Source organism: Misgurnus anguillicaudatus, chromosome 2 (genome assembly GCF_027580225.2).
Source record: "Misgurnus anguillicaudatus chromosome 2, ASM2758022v2, whole genome shotgun sequence".
In the NCBI taxonomy this organism is placed as follows: Eukaryota; Metazoa; Chordata; class Actinopteri; order Cypriniformes; family Cobitidae; genus Misgurnus; species Misgurnus anguillicaudatus.
In genome coordinates this window covers 33424969-33441828 of record NC_073338.2, presented here as the reverse complement: position 1 = coordinate 33441828, position 16860 = coordinate 33424969, and the positions used below count along the sequence as shown (strand labels likewise).

General features: G+C 36.6%; 2 protein-coding genes and 1 long non-coding RNA gene across 8 annotated transcripts; 2 read left to right on the top strand and 1 right to left on the bottom strand.

Moving 5' to 3' along the window:
- The first annotated feature begins 169 nt into the window (after positions 1-169).
- Positions 170-12014, top strand: LOC129442591 (stress-associated endoplasmic reticulum protein 1). The gene is made up of 3 exons (XM_055202783.2): positions 170-384; positions 629-704; positions 11045-12014. Exons 1-3 carry the CDS (start codon positions 304-306, stop codon positions 11083-11085), a joined length of 198 nt encoding a protein of 65 aa, XP_055058758.1. The 5' UTR covers positions 170-303; the 3' UTR covers positions 11086-12014.
- On the bottom strand, positions 2035-7564 carry LOC129424412 (uncharacterized). Of its 5 annotated transcripts, none has more exons than XR_012357837.1 (7): positions 7263-7563; positions 5912-5992; positions 5696-5770; positions 4036-4130; positions 3803-3869; positions 3654-3738; positions 2035-2736 (listed from the first exon to the last, which is right to left on the bottom strand). It is a non-coding gene; the product is annotated as an uncharacterized lncRNA (long non-coding RNA). The 5 variants fall into 5 exon arrangements; XR_012357838.1 differs by having other exon boundaries at positions 3654-3734; XR_012357835.1 differs by having other exon boundaries at positions 3654-3869; positions 7263-7564.
- An 850-nt stretch (positions 12015-12864) lies between the features above and the next one.
- fuz (fuzzy planar cell polarity protein) lies at positions 12865-15466 on the top strand. 2 transcript variants are annotated; one of them, XM_055202781.2, is made up of 3 exons: positions 12865-13192; positions 13284-13395; positions 13759-15466. In XM_055202781.2, the coding sequence occupies exon 3, from the start codon at positions 13821-13823 to the stop codon at positions 15111-15113; it is 1293 nt and encodes a 430-aa protein (XP_055058756.2). In that variant the 5' UTR covers positions 12865-13192; positions 13284-13395; positions 13759-13820; the 3' UTR covers positions 15114-15466. The 2 variants fall into 2 exon arrangements, with proteins under 2 accessions (XP_055058756.2, XP_055058755.2); XM_055202780.2 differs by having other exon boundaries at positions 12865-13395.
- Positions 15467-16860: the final 1394 nt, after the last annotated feature.

Below are 16860 nucleotides of genomic sequence, written 5' to 3'. Positions count from 1 at the left end.
AAAAATAATTTAAATCTAAAATGTTTGTAAAAATTCACAACGTCAATAAAGTATACAAATAACAATAAATGTAATACAACTATAAGAAGTACTTTTAGGCAAATATCAGCGTTTAAAAAAATGCCGTGTGGAATCAGCCCATTTGCGATCTTCCGGTGTGGGCGGAGCTTACATTTTTGAGTACGTAGACAAAAGTCGACGTAGTATCGCTTCATCACCACCACGGACCGTAGTTTGTTTAGATCTTCGTTTTTATAACGGTGAATCGCCAGCACCCTTTCCAATTCATCAGCATTTGCAACCATGGTCGCCAAACAGAGAATCCGAATGGCCAACGAGAAACACAGCAAAAACATCACCCAGAGAGGAAACGTCAAATCATCGGTATGACAACTCTTAACAGGAGATGCTCAATGCATCATTGTCCTACCTAAGAAGAACGTATTACAATTTCTTTAAAGAAAGTTACGAATTTAAAGGGAAATCATTTTAAGGTTTATATTTATTACTTTTTACGCATTAATATACCGACGTTTTGTAATGCAATAAGCACACTGTAAATCCCACTGTACTGTCAACTTTGAGAATGCACGATTGCAGTTTAACATCAAAATGTAAATTCACGCAGAAAACCGTCGCTGATGATAAGGTGTCGGTGGGACCATGGCTTCTGGCACTGTTTATCTTTGTTGTCTGTGGTTCAGGTAAGTGATAATTACGCAAAATAAAACATTATTTGTTAAAACGTTTTAAACTTCTAAAGTAAGGTGGTGTTGCACTGTTTTGAGCAAAAGAGAGGCAGACAAATCTGACCACTACTTTTTTGGCATTGTAAGACCTTGCACTGCATTGAAGACTGATATCTTGCACACTGTTGACTTAGACAAGGTTATATGGAGAGCCAATTCTGCCATATTCATAAATAAATAAATACATAAATAAATATACAAGGAAATGTAAAAAAACAAAAATACAGAAATAAATAAAGAAATATATATACATGGAAATGTAAAAAAGCAAAAATAAATGAGTATTTATACCTGTATTTCTTTTTTTATGTATAATTGTATTTTTTCACACTATTATTTATTTATTTATTCATTTATTTATACATTTATTTATTTTTACTTTTATTTATTTTCACATTTATTTATGTATAAATGTATTTATGTCTACACGTATTTATTTATACATTTCTATATATATTTATTTCCACATTTATTTATTTATACATTTATTTATTTCTTCTTTTATTCGTCTGTGTGCTAATGAGGGGGGCGTGTTTTACCTCAGACTTAGCAATCGATCTCTGAGTGCCAGTGTTGAAGCTTTGAGGCCACAGTGACACCTAGTGGTGTGACAAAGCGAATGAAGTTGCACATGGAGTGAATGACTTGGAGATGTGCAATATCCAAAACCTTATTTCAAGTTTTAAATCATTTTGTGTCACCATAACTGTGTATATATAGGGTCACTATACATAGCATACGCACTGTACCCAGTAAATCGCCATCCGGTCATGATTTCTAAAATGTCTTGGCACACATCATTATCAAAATGCACGTTATCAACAGATCTGATGACAGACCCTTGGAAGTGGACACTTTAATATGGAAACGCGTGAAATTATGCACTATTAATAACATTTAATGCCCTGGATGGGGGCTGATCAGAGTTTGAGGCTCTCCCACCAGCAGCACAGAACGCGGAGAGAAACCAGCACACGCAAGAATATTGATCAATGCCTCGTTTGAAACGCGGCTGCAAACACTTTACATTGGCGTTTGCTAATTTTGCAATGCACAACATGTGACAATTTGAATGCTTAATGTGCCTCTTAATCACAAGTCATCAAGTGGAATCAGCTGAGCGGGATTAAATCTAACAAAGGGTGATCGTGCAAACACAGCGAGACACGCATAACGGCATGCAGGTGATCCAAATCATGGCGAGGTGACGCGTGACTGAGCTGCTTAGAAAAGCAGACGATAGACTGAAAATGAAGTAATGATTATTATAAGATCCCATGGTACTGTTGCTGCGCAGAAGCATCATGTCCTTTCAAACCCTCGTCAGATTTTGAGTTTACTGATTTTTTTTAATGAAACGTCCAAAAGACAACGTTGACAGCAACAGAAACAAACCTTTCTATTGCGGTTATATTTCTCCATATAAATAGATTTTTAAACTTTATGGAGTGGTTTCCCGGACAGGGATTAGCTTAATCCAGGACTTGGCCTTAGTTTAATTAGGAAATATAACTAGTTTTAACAAGCATGCCTTACTAAAAACATTACTTGTGTGCATTTTGAGGCTAAACAAAGTGCACTGATGTATTGTAAGACATGTCAGTGCAAGTTGTTTTCAGTTTGGACAGCTCTTAGTCTAGGACTTGTCTAATCCCTGTCCGGGAAACCGCCCCTATATGCATCACCATATATAGCTTATGTCAAGACATAGCCTACAGAAAGCTGTCTCGTGGCATATAATATAATGCATAGCCTATTTTTACAAGGCTACTGCATAGGAAATTGCCCTTCAACACTGCTGAAAAAACCATTAAAACCATTACAGAAATTCCTAATGGTTTCCAATAAAAACAAAATCATGTTTAAAAGTCATTTTATTCATCTGAATCTGCAAATATAAATTTTGTTGTTGGTGTAGTTGTCTTCTTATGGCCACCACCATCCATCCATTCTGGCTCATGATGTACTTAAAATATGATGACAGCATCTAAAGAGGTAAAAAAACAAGTTATTAAATTTTTTAAAAATGCTGCATTTTAGCCCATGTACACTTTTTTTTTGTTAATGCACATCAGGGCAAGATCCGCGTTCTTTAATGGTCTGACTTGAAACATTGCATAGCATTCTGATGAAGGAAGAAAGCTGTTGTGTTTACAAAGATGACAATGAGGTTCAATCAAGATCATCTACAGTGCATTCAGAAATTATTCAGACCCCTTTCACTTTTTATTTTTATGTTGTTGCGTGATACTGTAATTGTTTAGACATTAATAATAATTCAGTAAAAACTGAATTTTAGAAACTTTTGCTAATGCATGAAAAAAGAAAAACTGAAATATCATATTTACATTATACATATTCAGACCCTTTGCAACAACATCTGCAATTTAGCTCCGTTGCCTCCATTTTTTCTTGATGGTTGCTGAGATGTTTCTACACATTAAAGGGTCCTGATGAACACGAAGATTTTTTGAGGAATGTCTGTAACCAAACTGACCAGAAGCACCATTGACTTACATAGTAGGATAAAAGAATACTATGGAAGTGAATGGTGCTTCTGATCGTTTGGTTACAAATAAATCCAATACTGACTGCTTAAGTGATATCGACCTTATATTTTCAACACCCCCAAATGAGATGCATAACAAAACAAAAAATATTGACTGGTTGCTTTATGTGTAGATCTAACAGTCTCTTGTGCAGTCCCTTAACAATGAAAGCTTAGATGAATGCCAGAAGTACCGTCTGACCAACGGTGAGCTCGAACTGCTTCACTGCAGAAGCTGCCTTGAAGGCTCCGCTGAGGGCTTAAACCAGTAACGAGCATTTTGATCGGTCGTTTTTGTGAACCAATCATATTCTTTCTGCCCTCAGAACATGTTTTGAGTAAAGGAAAACTACTACGTGCACTTCAGAACCTCTGGACTGTCTGTGTGGGACTTCAAACTCGCCCAAACCAGCAAGGCATCTTGTTAGCAGACATCCCTACCTGATCAAAAACTTGATTAGGAGATGTTCTAATCCTATTTTTAATATAAGTTTTACAAACTTACCACTGGTGATCTGGCAAAACAAAGACTTATGAAACATCATCTTCCCAAATCTCCTCTTCAGGCTCATCTTAGCGACCATTGCATTTGATAAAGTTCAGAAAAAGAAAAACATATTTCATTAGTACAGAAACATAAATGTAATGTTTTGGTTAGAAGAAAACTGTGGCCAAAGTACAACTTTTAAAGAAATTAAGAATGTTTCCATTTTTGTCATGACACTATTACTTCATTACCTTTTAAGGGGGAATGATTTGGGCATCTGGAAACACACACGACTTTATCACACTGTGCATTTTATCACACTTCTTCAAATTGCATGGTGATCTGCCTACAATTTAAAACACATAATAAAATAAAAAACAAGTCATAGCTCCTTTAAAAAATAAAAAATAAATTGTGAAATACAAGACACTGCATCTTAATTATTAGGATTTGTAGAATTTGATTCGATTACAAAACAAATATTAAATGCATTGTAAGGTTTTATGGGAGGTGCTTCACAAAAAGAAATGGTAAATTACTGATTTTTATTACTAAATGGTAGCTTGGTGGTGCATTACAAGGGTGGGTGGTAGCTCATGGACATAGCAATAATTAAAAAAATTATGATTAAAGCCATAATACATAAAGATAGGAAAAAATAAATGCTGTTATGTACACCACCACAAAGACCCATTTTTTTCTGTCAACATGAAGCCTCTTTAAAACTTGCATCAACATCCACTATGAACTATGAATTAATGGCGTTCTAAGCGAATCTGCGAGACATTATTTTTTGTTGATGTTTGAATTGTTTTCAAACAGCCGGAGCGTAGCTAACTCCTCCCCCTACCTTTCGTGCTTTCATAAACGCGCCCAACCCCTACCCCCAAATCCTTTTTGTCGTTTATTGGCTGGAACACTTTGTTTTGTTTTGTGGTGTAGGTTTGGCCACTGTGTTTATATTGCAGTTTGTGGAGCCTGGGCTGTCTACAGAGATCGCTTTTTTTACAGTTTGATCAGCAGACAGGCAGCAAGCAGATAGTGAGGAGATGTTTGCTGTGTGGTACAAAAAAAATGTATGGTCTAAAACGCATGAATTCGCTTAGAGCACCTTTAACTTTTGTCTCTGTATACTGAAAACAAAGGGTTTGAAATATGTAGGCCTACCAACCCAGTCTCACGGCAAGTCGTGTTATAGTAACGAAAATTTTGATTAATTTATTCGTGTTTGATGACACAAATTTCCGCTGTTTTTCGTGTCTCTGGAGACGAATGTCTTTTTTGTCCTTCCCAGCACGAATTTCTGTCAATGGCTGTTCGTGTCTGTGTCACGACTTTTTTTATTGTGTCATTTTATATTTTGTTTTCTCATCGTTGTTTTCTATTTTTTGACCATTGTCGCTTGAGGTTTGGGTTAGAATCACTTTCTGCGACTTCCTAACCCAAACCCCAGCTCTAACCCCAACTCCAGGCGAGAATAGTTTTAAAAGTGGACGAAAAACATGTAGAAAGCGACAATGATTTAAAAATAGGAAACAACGATGAGAAAACAAAATATAAAATGACACGATAAAGAAAGTCGTGCCACAGACACGAAAAGCCATTGATACAAATTTGTGCTGGAAAGGACGAAAAAGACATTCGTCTCCAGAGACACGAAAAACAGCGGAAATTCGTGTCATCAAACACAAATAAATTAATCAAAATTTTTCGTTACTATAACACGACTTCCCGTGAGACTGTGTTGGGCTTCATACTATAATAGGAATAGTGGCATACAAAAGAAATTAATTGCTGTGCTGAAGTACTGAAGTAACCATTGTATCCTAAATTATTTTCCTAATGACAATGATAAACCAGTCCTGAGAAACAATTAGCAGGTGTTTTTATAAAGCCACTCTCACTTCTCACCTGTGAAGTTTCTTGTGTTTGTGTGTCATTCTGTTTCTGACCTGACAACCCTTGCTGTCTGTTTCTTGTTCAATCCTAACAAAATATAAAATTAGTAAAATTAGTGCAATATTGGAAATGAATTCTATAAATGACCTTTATCAGAACATGAATGCATACACTTGCATACTGCATTTAAGTAATTACTGGAAAATAGCAGAGTTAACACAACATTACCTGATCCAGATGTAGTGGCTGTTGATGCATGAAAATCTCAGCATTGACAAGATCACCATCACTTTTCTAAATTGAAGGTTTCTGATAATGAAAACATTACAAAAGAGTTATAAAATATACTGAAAACAAGAGCACATTTGTCTACAAATATTTTCGATTTCCATTAAAACGTGCTAATTATTCAACAAGAGAAGTGAGCAGAATTACACCATTACAGTTCATTTCAATTCGAATAGAACATGCCAACTTACACGACTTCACCTTTTCATACAAAGGAGTTAACCCTACTGAAAAATCCAGCTAAGACCAGCATAAGCTGGTGAACTGGTTTTAGCTGGTCTCCCAGCTTGGTTTTAGTTGGTATTGCTGGTGTCGCAAGCTGGTCTAGCTGTGTTTTGGTCCCATTTTAAGCTGGTCTAGCTGGACTTAGCTGGTCAGATGGAAGACCAGCTGACCCACCAGCTTAAACACTTTTCCAGGCTAGGAGGACCATCTTAAACCAGCTCCTGCACCTTAAACCAGCCAAAACCAGCTACCAGCTCATGCTGGTCTCCGCTGGATCTCCCAGTAGGGAAGTGTTTCATACCGCTTTAAATCATGGATACAGCGCGAGGGACCGCAGGTTCGAGCATAAACGTAATGTAACATGTGATTAACCGATTGCCATGGAAACACTAAGGTCACGTCGACTATCTAGTAGTCCCTTTAAACTTTATAACTGCATTTATACACATTACCCCGTCGTGAAAACCTCCGCATGGTTAATGTCGGATTCGACCCCCATTGTATAACGTCATCAATAAGTTTAGATTAATGTCATTAACACAAATTGCTAAATGTATCCGTTATTGCGAATTCGTGAGCCATAAAACACCAACATCTCATCTAAGTTTTAACACTTAATCAGTAACATGAATTTGAGAGAGCAAGCAGCATTAACTGACCGCACTCATCGAGCTGCTCCTCCTTACAAAAGGCTGATAGGTGTCTGTGGCGCCTGTAAGACCCTCGGATATACAGTATACACTGACTGAACTACGATATTAACACTTTTTCCACCGAAGTAGCCCAAAAAGCACTTACATTTATAACTAGTTGCTTTTCCAAAGTAAAAACAACCAAGTGGTTAAGTTGATAACAACAGATATCATATCACTTGATTAATATTCATATTAACGAAGTCCAATTTCGGGGGCATCCCGTGGACTAGCAAATTAACCACTATAACGGATACATTCCCAACTAACAAAAAAAAAAACGAATTGGCATCGTGCTTTTTGTCATAACACTTTGTGAATAAAATAACATTATGCGTTTTAAACATTGACCTATTGACTTTATATTTCCTTACCTCTTCTTTCTCCGAAGCTTCCTCGTGTGATACGCAAGATCTCGCAGACAGCCATCAGAACCATAGATATCATATAGAAGACTAGATGCCCTATTGGCCGCTGGGGACTGAGTAATACGGCGGCCATCTTAAACCGGTCGTACTCCTAGTTGCATGGCAGCAGATAACATGCCAGCTAGCACTGTGGAGCACTGTTCTAATCGGCAGACCATCGCAAATAGAGCCCGGAGGATTATTTTCACAAGTACTTTTTAACATTGCGGTACCATTGGTTGTATTTTGTGAATAGAATATTACCAGAAAATTGAGAAAGAGCCAGGATTATTGATTTTACTGTACTGAAATCGTAGCCATCATCTGCCAAGGGAAATTCCCTTCTCAATATTTAAAAACACATCATTAGTCATCATAGAAAAATATTAAAGGACTATAGGCTTCCTTGTCACTTACTATACCTGAAAATTTTGCCCAATCTTTACCTGAATAAATCTTCCTAACAAAATTTAAAAAATAATATTTCTATCAAAATCTAATCGGTTTCCCTTCAACTTCTGCTTTTCTCAATTAAAGCAACACCAAAGAGGTTTTTTACCTTAAAAAATAAATAAAATATTTACCAAAAAATACTGCCACTATTAGTCTTAGCTCTTTGTATTTAATGTTCCAAACATGTAGTCAGACTTTTATATGTATACATTAACTAACAATGTAAAACATTCTTTGCTGCCTTAAATTTTAGATGAAATTGCAACAATACAAGACACTTTTCACAGTAAAAAGTGTTCACCCGTTGTTTATCTACAGCAAAAATACAGTCATTAACTGTGCACAATTTAAAAAATATATAATGTTTGGTCATATTAAGTTCATTTGAAAATTGAATATTTTGACTATTGTTGGTGTTGCATTCATGCACATTTGCACAGAATAATAAATGAAAAAAGTCAAAAAGAAGGTTATTGCTGTTGTCTAGAGATCTCAATGCTTCAAATAGTATTAAAAAATCTAGAATTGTGTTGTGAACATTTTATGAGAGGTTTTAATTATACACAACATTTTCTATGTGCCATATTTGGTGAAATTGGTTGCAGTGACTTTGTTTTGGAAGAATATGTTATTTCCAGATAATATCATTTTTGACAATAACATATAACAATCGCCAATGCAGCCTCCAAGCAACACGTGGTGTTATTGAATGAATCAGAATTCAAATGAATCGGGTGAATTGATCGAACTTACTCATTGAGACAGCGACTTACCGCCACCTTGTGGCTATTTTAGTTTGATATTAAACATATAATTTCAGTGATTCCATCATTTCTATTTTTTAAATGATATTATAATTAAAGCATTAATCTCATGTTTTTATATGCTATAATTGCACTCCCTGCTAAAAAAGCAACATACACCATCACAGAAATTCTATTGGATTTATTGGTTTTAATGGAAATTTGATTGGTTGTATTGGAAACTATTAAAGTCTCTATGGGTCTCTGTTTGTCTGTACTGGTATGTGTTGGGTTCTATTGGTGGGGCCATTAAATCCTGGAATATGTCCCAAAACACACTACAAAAAGGAATTTCGTGATGGTTTTTATGGTAAAAGCTAATGGTGGGTATTTTAATGGAAACCATTAGGAATTTCTGTAATGGTTTTATTGCTTTTTTCAGCAGGGTTGAAGGGCAATTTCCTATGCAGTAGCCTTGTAAAAATAGGCTATGCATTATATTATATGCCACGAGACAGCTTTCTGTAGGCTTATGTCTTGACATATATTGTGATGCATATAAAGTTTATCTATTTATATGGAGAAATATAACCGCAATAGAAAGGTTTGTTTCTGTTGCTGTCAACGTTGTCTTTTGGACGTTTCATTAAAAAAAAATCAGTAAACTCAAAATCTGACGAGGGTTTGAAAGGACATGATGCTTCTGCGCAGCAACAGTACCATGGGATCTTATAATAATCATTACTTCATTTTCAGTCTATCGTCTGCTTTTCTAAGCAGCTCAGTCACGCGTCACCTCGCCATGATTTGGATCACCTGCATGCCGTTATGCGTGTCTCGCTGTGTTTGCACGATCTCCCTTTGTTAGATTTAATCCCGCTCAGCTGATTCCACTTGATGACTTGTGATTAAGAGGCACATTAAGCATTCAAATTGTCACATGTTGTGCATTGCAAAATTAGCAAACGCCAATGTAAAGTGTTTGCAGCCGCGTTTCAAACGAGGCATTGATCAATATTCTTGCGTGTGCTGGTTTCTCACCGCGTTCTATGCTGCTGGTGGGCGAGCCTCAAACTCTGATCAGCCCCCATCCAGGGCATTAAATGTTATTAATAGTGCATAATTTCACGCGTTTCCATATTAAAGTGTCCACTTCCAAGGGTCTGTCATCAGATCTGTTGATAACGTGCATTTTGATAATGATGTGTGCCAAGACATTTTAGAAATCATGACCGGATGGCGATTTACTGGGTACAGTGCGTATGCTATGTATAGTGACCCTATATATACACAGTTATGGTGACACAAAATGATTTAAAACTTGAAATAAGGTTTTGGATATTGCACATCTCCAAGTCATTCACTCCATGTGCAACTTCATTCGCTTTGTCACACCACTAGGTGTCACTGTGGCCTCAAAGCTTCAGCACTGGCACTCAGAGATCGATTGCTAAGTCTGAGGTAAAACACGCCCCCCTCATTAGCATACAGACGAATAAAAGAAGAAATAAATAAATGTGTAAATAAATAAATGTGGAAATAAATATATATAGAAATATATAAATGTATAAATAAATACGTGTAGACATAAATACATTTATACATAAATAAATGTGAAAATAAATAAAAGTAAAAATAAATAAATGTATAAATAAATGAATAAATAAATAAATAATAGTGTGAAAAAATACAATTATACATAAAAAAAGAAATACAGGTATAAATACTCATTTATTTTTGCTTTTTTACATTTCCATGTATATATATTTCTTTATTTATTTCTGTATTTTTGTTTTTTTACATTTCCTTGTATATTTATTTATGTATTTATTTATTTATGAATATGGCAGAATTGGCTCTCCATAGGTTAGACTGATACCATGGTGTTATCTACTTATTTCCACGAGAGTACAACACGTGGATCCGCAGGTGTTGTTATTCTCAAAACTGCTTTGATGAGCATTGCCAACAACAGCACTTGTATACTGTATACTTCTAGGATAAGCAGTGGATCTTGGCTGACCCAGATCACCAAGTCACTTATAATATTTAGACCTAGCTTAAGACCTAGTATTTTTAATGATCTCATTAACCGATTCATCATTTGATAACCAAAAAGCTTGACTTGCTTGAAGATATGATGTACCCTGGGTTTCTGGATTAATGCCAACCCTGGCAAGATTTGTGCTCACTGGCTTTGAACATTTGTTTGCATTGAGCAAAAATGTCATTTTAGCCCATGGTTTTGGTCATCTTGCTCTATGTTTGCCCTAACTTGATGTTTTTATCTGATTCAAGAAAAATTGTGAATTCATAAAGCATTGCGTCTGAATGAGAGATTATGCTGTTTGGAAAATAAGTTAACTTTTATATTTGTCTGTGGAATAGGGAAATAACATGACTACATATACTCTCACAAAGTATTTATGATGATGTTTTTATTACAAGCCTTGACTCTGGTAACTTCAGGTCTCTTCCTTCTCAAGTTTTCGATGTTGAAATGTTGGCCGTCTGTAATGTCACTGAGCCTGACTCTGTTTTTCCTCTTTGCAGCAATATTCCAGATCATTCAGAGCATTCGAATGGGCATGTAACAAGGACCAATGCTTTCTCAGCTACTCCTTGCCAGTTTCAAATACTGCACCCAACTTTTTCATGGAGCTTCTTTCAAAAGGCTTTTTCTTAATTTTCCGGATTTATCTTTCTTTAAAGTGCAACAATCCTATCCATTCTTCTCTGGTGCCTTTGAAAATGAAGAAAAATCAAGAAGCCATAAAACAGCATTCCGATCAATTGTAATATTATTTTCTGAGAATTTACATTGATGTTTTAAAAATTGTAATATCCTGCAAGGAGTGATTTGATTTCTTAAATAAGGTTTTAATCATTCCCAAAATAATTATTTTTGCAGCGGTTTCCCGGACAGGGTTTAGAGAAATCAGGACTAGGCTTTAGTTATATTAGAACATTATAAAAAAACGTAATAATATAAAAAAATATATTGGTGTGCATCTTGTGACAAAACAGTGGCACTGATATATTTTAAGATATGTCAGTGCAAGATGTTTTTAAATTAAGGCAACCCAAACGTGCATTTTAGTCTGGGACCAGCATAAGCCTTGACCGGGAAACCCGCCCATTTAATGGGTTTTGTTTTGCTTTTTGGTTCACCCTAAACATTGTCATTTTGTACTTTGCACAAGGTAACTGAAATAGTGGAAAATCAGTCAGCCCATTTATGTCACAAATGTGAACGGTGGAATATGTACAGTATGCTTATCAAATTAGTTTTTCCAGTTTTTCTAATTTAATAGCTGCCTCTTTGTAATTTCTTATTCTTTATGAATATTGAATGTGAAAAAATATGAATAGTTCTCTGGCACATATATTCTTGTCATTGTGCTGTCGTACGGGAAGGCTTAGCAATTCAGCTCTTGTCTTAGAACGTGATGTTATGTGTTGTGATTTCGTAAAAAGAGGAACAGAGAACAAGCTAAAATAAAATGTACTAAAAGGAAAAGAACCTGTTGCTGTCTTCTCGTGGCTTTGAAGGCTATTTTAAAAATGTAAACAACATTTGATTCATTTCAACTAAAGCAGATTTCGTGTTTGTTCACCTAGAAAGAGACTGTACAGAAGACTATGGTTTTTTTTTTGCAGAAAGTTTGCAGTTGTCATGGTTTTACCTGAAAGGGTTAAACAGTTATGGCTTGTAATTATTGTTAAATAGTAATTATTTTATTATTATTATTTATTTATGCATTTTGCAGGTGCTTTTACGACTTACAGTGCATTACAAGCTATACATTTGTATCACTACTCAAGGGAACCTTTTTATAATAATAATAATGATAAACTTTATTTTCTATAGCGCTTTTAAATGTAAATCTCAAAGCGCTGGACAACAACAAACAATATACAAATAATACACACAATAAAACAACATATAAAACCATATAAAAATACAAATGTTCAAGTAAAACTAACCTAAAAAATGAGTTGAGATTTAAAAATGCTAAGAGTATTAGCTTGCCTTATCTCAATAGGTAACTTTTATCTTTCTGCACTGCAAACAAAATGCTCTACCACTGAGCTATACAGGAACACTATACATTAATTATACATTATTTGATAAATGTGGACATTGCAATAAATATTATGATTTTATGGGTTAATGTTGCAGGCCATCTTGGAGGGACGTCTACACTGGCCTTGAATCAAGGAACTTTGTACTACCATTTGCAAACTGTGAGGAAGTCTGATGTTGAGGAAAATTATCAACACTGACCTTGATGAGAATATTGGTTTATTAAAGAGAAATGTTTACTGAAATGCACAGAATAACCACCAATGTATTTTAAAGTTCAAAATGTTAATGAGTCAAAAAGTGGTCAGACTTGCAGACAACCACTGGTCTAATAATGTATCCATCAAAGTCCATACAAGGTTTTAGATAGTTTCTGGATTTATTATTAACATAAGATTAGAATTGTATTGTAGTTCAGCTGTGAGTAATTCCCAACAGTGTAATTACATACTTACACGCTACCCGCACATACAGATTGTCTCCGACAGGTGGCGATAAACCGCAATTCATTTCGTGTTGCTTGACCGTCGAAGAAAACCGGGAGCTGAACACTCAGCATTAGCTGATTCGGTGAGCCTCGTGGATCTAAGTGTCACTTGTGTTCGTGCATTAAGGTATAAGTATAAAAAGATGGGTAAATATGACATACAATAGAAGGAGAAGGTTGTATATGCTCAAATAAACAAGGACTAAACAATGGCACAGTAGGTGGCGATGTGTACATTTCGTGCAAAGCTTCGAGAAACAAAAGAAGAAAACCGGATATGACGTCATTTGAGATGTTGCTCTGGAGACGTAAAGTTAACAACTTCTAAACGTAAGGCAAGACGATTAAACATGATCATAGTTACTTATTTTTTACTTAATGACAACACGTTTCACTTTTGAATCTAAAGGTTATTTGATTATTAGTTTGATTATTTGTCAAATGTAAGCGACCCAAAGGGTTACCATTTGATTTTTATGGATTCATAAACATTTAAATATGTGTCAGCAGCAGGTTTATGTTTCAAATGTTGCATAGATGGCTCAGTGAGTCAAATGTAAAAAAAATAGTTTTTGTCCAAAAAAGTTATGCATAGATTGCGTGAATGTTTTGCGTAGAGAGGCATTAAAAGTTTAAGAGTCACCTGTTGTTTCCTGTGCTTAAGTTTAACTGTGTCTTATTGTTTGTTTAAAGGCTTAAAAAATTTCTCCACCGATGGCTGCTCTTTAGAGCCCTTTCTCCAGGCATCCCTCATCATGCTTCAAGCCGAGTCCCTTCAGCTGCTCTGCCTTACATCTTCCAGTGGTGTCCCACTCTTCTCACGAGGCTCTTCCAAGCAGCTCCCATTTTCCATCATTGGCTCTTTAAATGGTGTCCACATGTTTGGTGCTGGACACGGAACTCAGCTATTGAGCTGCGAGACCGAGCGTGGCAGTCGCGTCGTCTGGCGGGTCTTTCAGGAGAGCCTGATGCTGATTGCTGTGAGTGGTGGTGGTGGCTGCGCCGTCAGTGAGCTGCAGTTGGGCCGCCTGCTAGACAATGTGTGGAACTGCATGGTCATGGTCCTGGGACAGGATGAGTTGGCAAACATACGCAACGTGGAGCGGTTAAAACGGGAAGTGCGCTCCTGCTACCGCTTGATTGATATGCTGATGGAGCTTGTTAGCGATGACCAGGGCATGATGGGACATTTAACACAATGCACCGACTGCCTGCTCCTCTCCAACTCTAGCATGGTGCAAGAGACCCTAGACTCTTTTACCCAGGCAGCGGATAGTGAATTTGGCTGCCTGCTTGTGCATGGCCGTGTGGCCCATGCCACGGAAAAATGGTGGTCTCGCTTGGCCCCACAAGAAGTTGTTGTCCTTTTAACTCTGGTACATTCGCTCTCTAGCTCTTCCTCTTGTGATTATCCAGTCTTTCTGCCCAAAGGCAGCCCTACCGTTGCCATTCGTTTACTTTGTTTCCAGCTACTTCCTGGGGTTCATGTATGTGTTCTTTGTGGCCCCAAACCTTCTTTGTACAAGGCAGAGAATGAGCTTGTAGCTCGTTTTTGGTCTCCTCTGTTGGAGACTCTCCGCAGCTGTCTGGAGCAAGCTGACCGCTCCATCCTCCCTCCATCTGTTAACCTTCGCTGGGACGTTCAAGCTCTTCTGCTCATCAACCGTGAATCCCGACGTGCAATCACAGTATGCCCACCTGTTCGTGGGGGCGCGCCAGCAAACGCTACACCCCTTCTTTCGTCACACCGCCGCTTGGAGCTCCTTCGCCTCTTTTATACATTTGCTGTCACTCGATATTTTACCTCAGAAGATGCACCAGTCTCGCCAGCCTCACCTACTTCTGAGCCCGTCTTTGAGGATTTCTCTCAGGGGTTTACTCATGTCCCTTTGCAGTGCTACCTCGTCACTGATGACTGCAAGTGTTATGGGCTGCAGAGTCCTCAGCATCAGCTCTACCTCCTCACAGATCTCTCCGTACCCACGTTTGCCTTGCGCTCCGTGGCAACACAGACTCTCACAGCTATTACTGCTGCAACAGGTTTTTAGTACATTGGATTTAGTCTTATATTTGTTGACTCTACTGGTGAAAATGTAACAGTTAATGTGTTAATCTGGCTGTGATCATTTAGGTTATTATTATACTGTAAAGCCAAATTTGGATGTGACTCAACAAGGTAGATTTGCACTTAAGTTTTTATAATGGTTCTACTGTATGTTATTTTTGAAGGTTACTTGTAGCATTCACACTGTCATATCAGATTTATTACACGCTACCATACTGATGCGTTGAATATTATTGAATGTAAAAGTGTGTTTACATTTTCTTTTAGAAAAAAAATGTTTATTCTCTATACCAGGGATGGGCAACTTCGGTCCTGGAGGGCCGGTGTCCTGCAGAGTTTAGCCTCAGCACACCTGCTTAAAAGTTTCTAGTATGCCCAGTAAGTCCTTAATTGGCTGCTTCAGATGTGTTTAATTATGGTTGGAGCTAAACTCTGCAGGACACCGGTCCTCCAGGACCGAAGTTGCACATCCCTGCTCTACACTGTTCATGACACTGGTGAATGTGTTGAATTTGGTTAGTCCATAAATTGTTGTTTGGGAATCATCATTTGGGTGATTGTCTTATCTTACAGTACTAAAATATATATATATATATATATAAGTAAAAGTCAGCTATTGTCTTTGATACTGTAATTTGTGTAAATAAGCAGTTTATTCTGTATAAACCACGCCCCCTGCTGGCCACCTAAGTTATCTTTCAAGAACAGAGTTCAGCAGTTGAACTGTTTAACACAAGTGACTACCCATAGATAATGAGGCTAGACTATAAGCAAATACTTAACCACACACTAAAAATATTAAATAAAACAGAACCCTGTGTTTTAGTAACAAGAGGATATTTAAGTTAAATGTTATTTATTAAAATATCACAATGTATTTTAAGACATAATTGGTACCTTCAAACTCTGTAATTTTATGCCATAAAAAACTGGGTACATTTTATTCATTATGTTATTTAGTTGGCCATTTCCAAATAAAGGTAAACAGTCAACAAATTACACAGGGAAAAACTCTTAAAAGGAAATCATTTTATTTTTACCCTTTTTACACAATTACTTCATAAAATTCATTGTCTTTGTATGTATACACTCTGATCCCCTCGTCTGTATTGCTTCATTTGAGAATTGACCTGTCTTGCTAACAAAACAGTTTAAAGGTGGGGTGCGTAATCCCTGAAAGCCAATGTTGACATTTGAGTTCACCTAAACAAACACACCCTTAGCCCAATAGAATAGGGACCTTCTTTTGATAGACCCGCCCCACACATACACAATCCAGGCTAGATGTCGGTTAGTATACGTGACTCTTCCTGCTGATTGGCTACAAGTGTGTTTTGGTACTCGGCCTGACACCCTTTTCCAAAGTGTTTTCAAAAATCATGCACCCCACCTTTAAACGGAGCCAAGTAAGCTTTGCATGTTCACTTAAGCAGTGAGAAAAAATATCCAATAATTCCAGTTATCTCAATAATGAATCTTTATTAGCGACATAAATGCTTGTCAATGGTTATAACTTACTGTAGATTTTATATAAATACTGTAGTATTTTTATAATACCGGTACATAGGACTTGTTTGTTAATGTCTTATCTCAGATTTTATTTCAGTTATTTATTTTATTTGACTTATTTCAGAGAAGACGTGATTTCGATTATGTATTTTATTTCACTTCAGAGGAGACATGATTCTTAACTATAAGGAAAAATACTTTCATATCATCGTTTCATGAGT

What these genes read in the sequence shown, in the direction of transcription:
- LOC129442591 (XM_055202783.2), top strand. Translation starts at nt 304, where the DNA reads ATGGTCGCCAAACAGAGAATCCGAATGGCCAACGAGAAACACAGCAAA. An exon ending in GAGGAAACGTCAAATCATCG is followed by an intron (nt 385 to 628) that starts GTATGACAACTC and finishes AAATTCACGCAG; the next exon opens with AAAACCGTCGCTGATGATAA. An exon ending in CTTTGTTGTCTGTGGTTCAG is followed by an intron (nt 705 to 11,044) that starts GTAAGTGATAAT and finishes TCCTCTTTGCAG; the next exon opens with CAATATTCCAGATCATTCAG.
- fuz (XM_055202781.2), top strand. Translation starts at nt 13,821, where the DNA reads ATGCTTCAAGCCGAGTCCCTTCAGCTGCTCTGCCTTACATCTTCCAGT.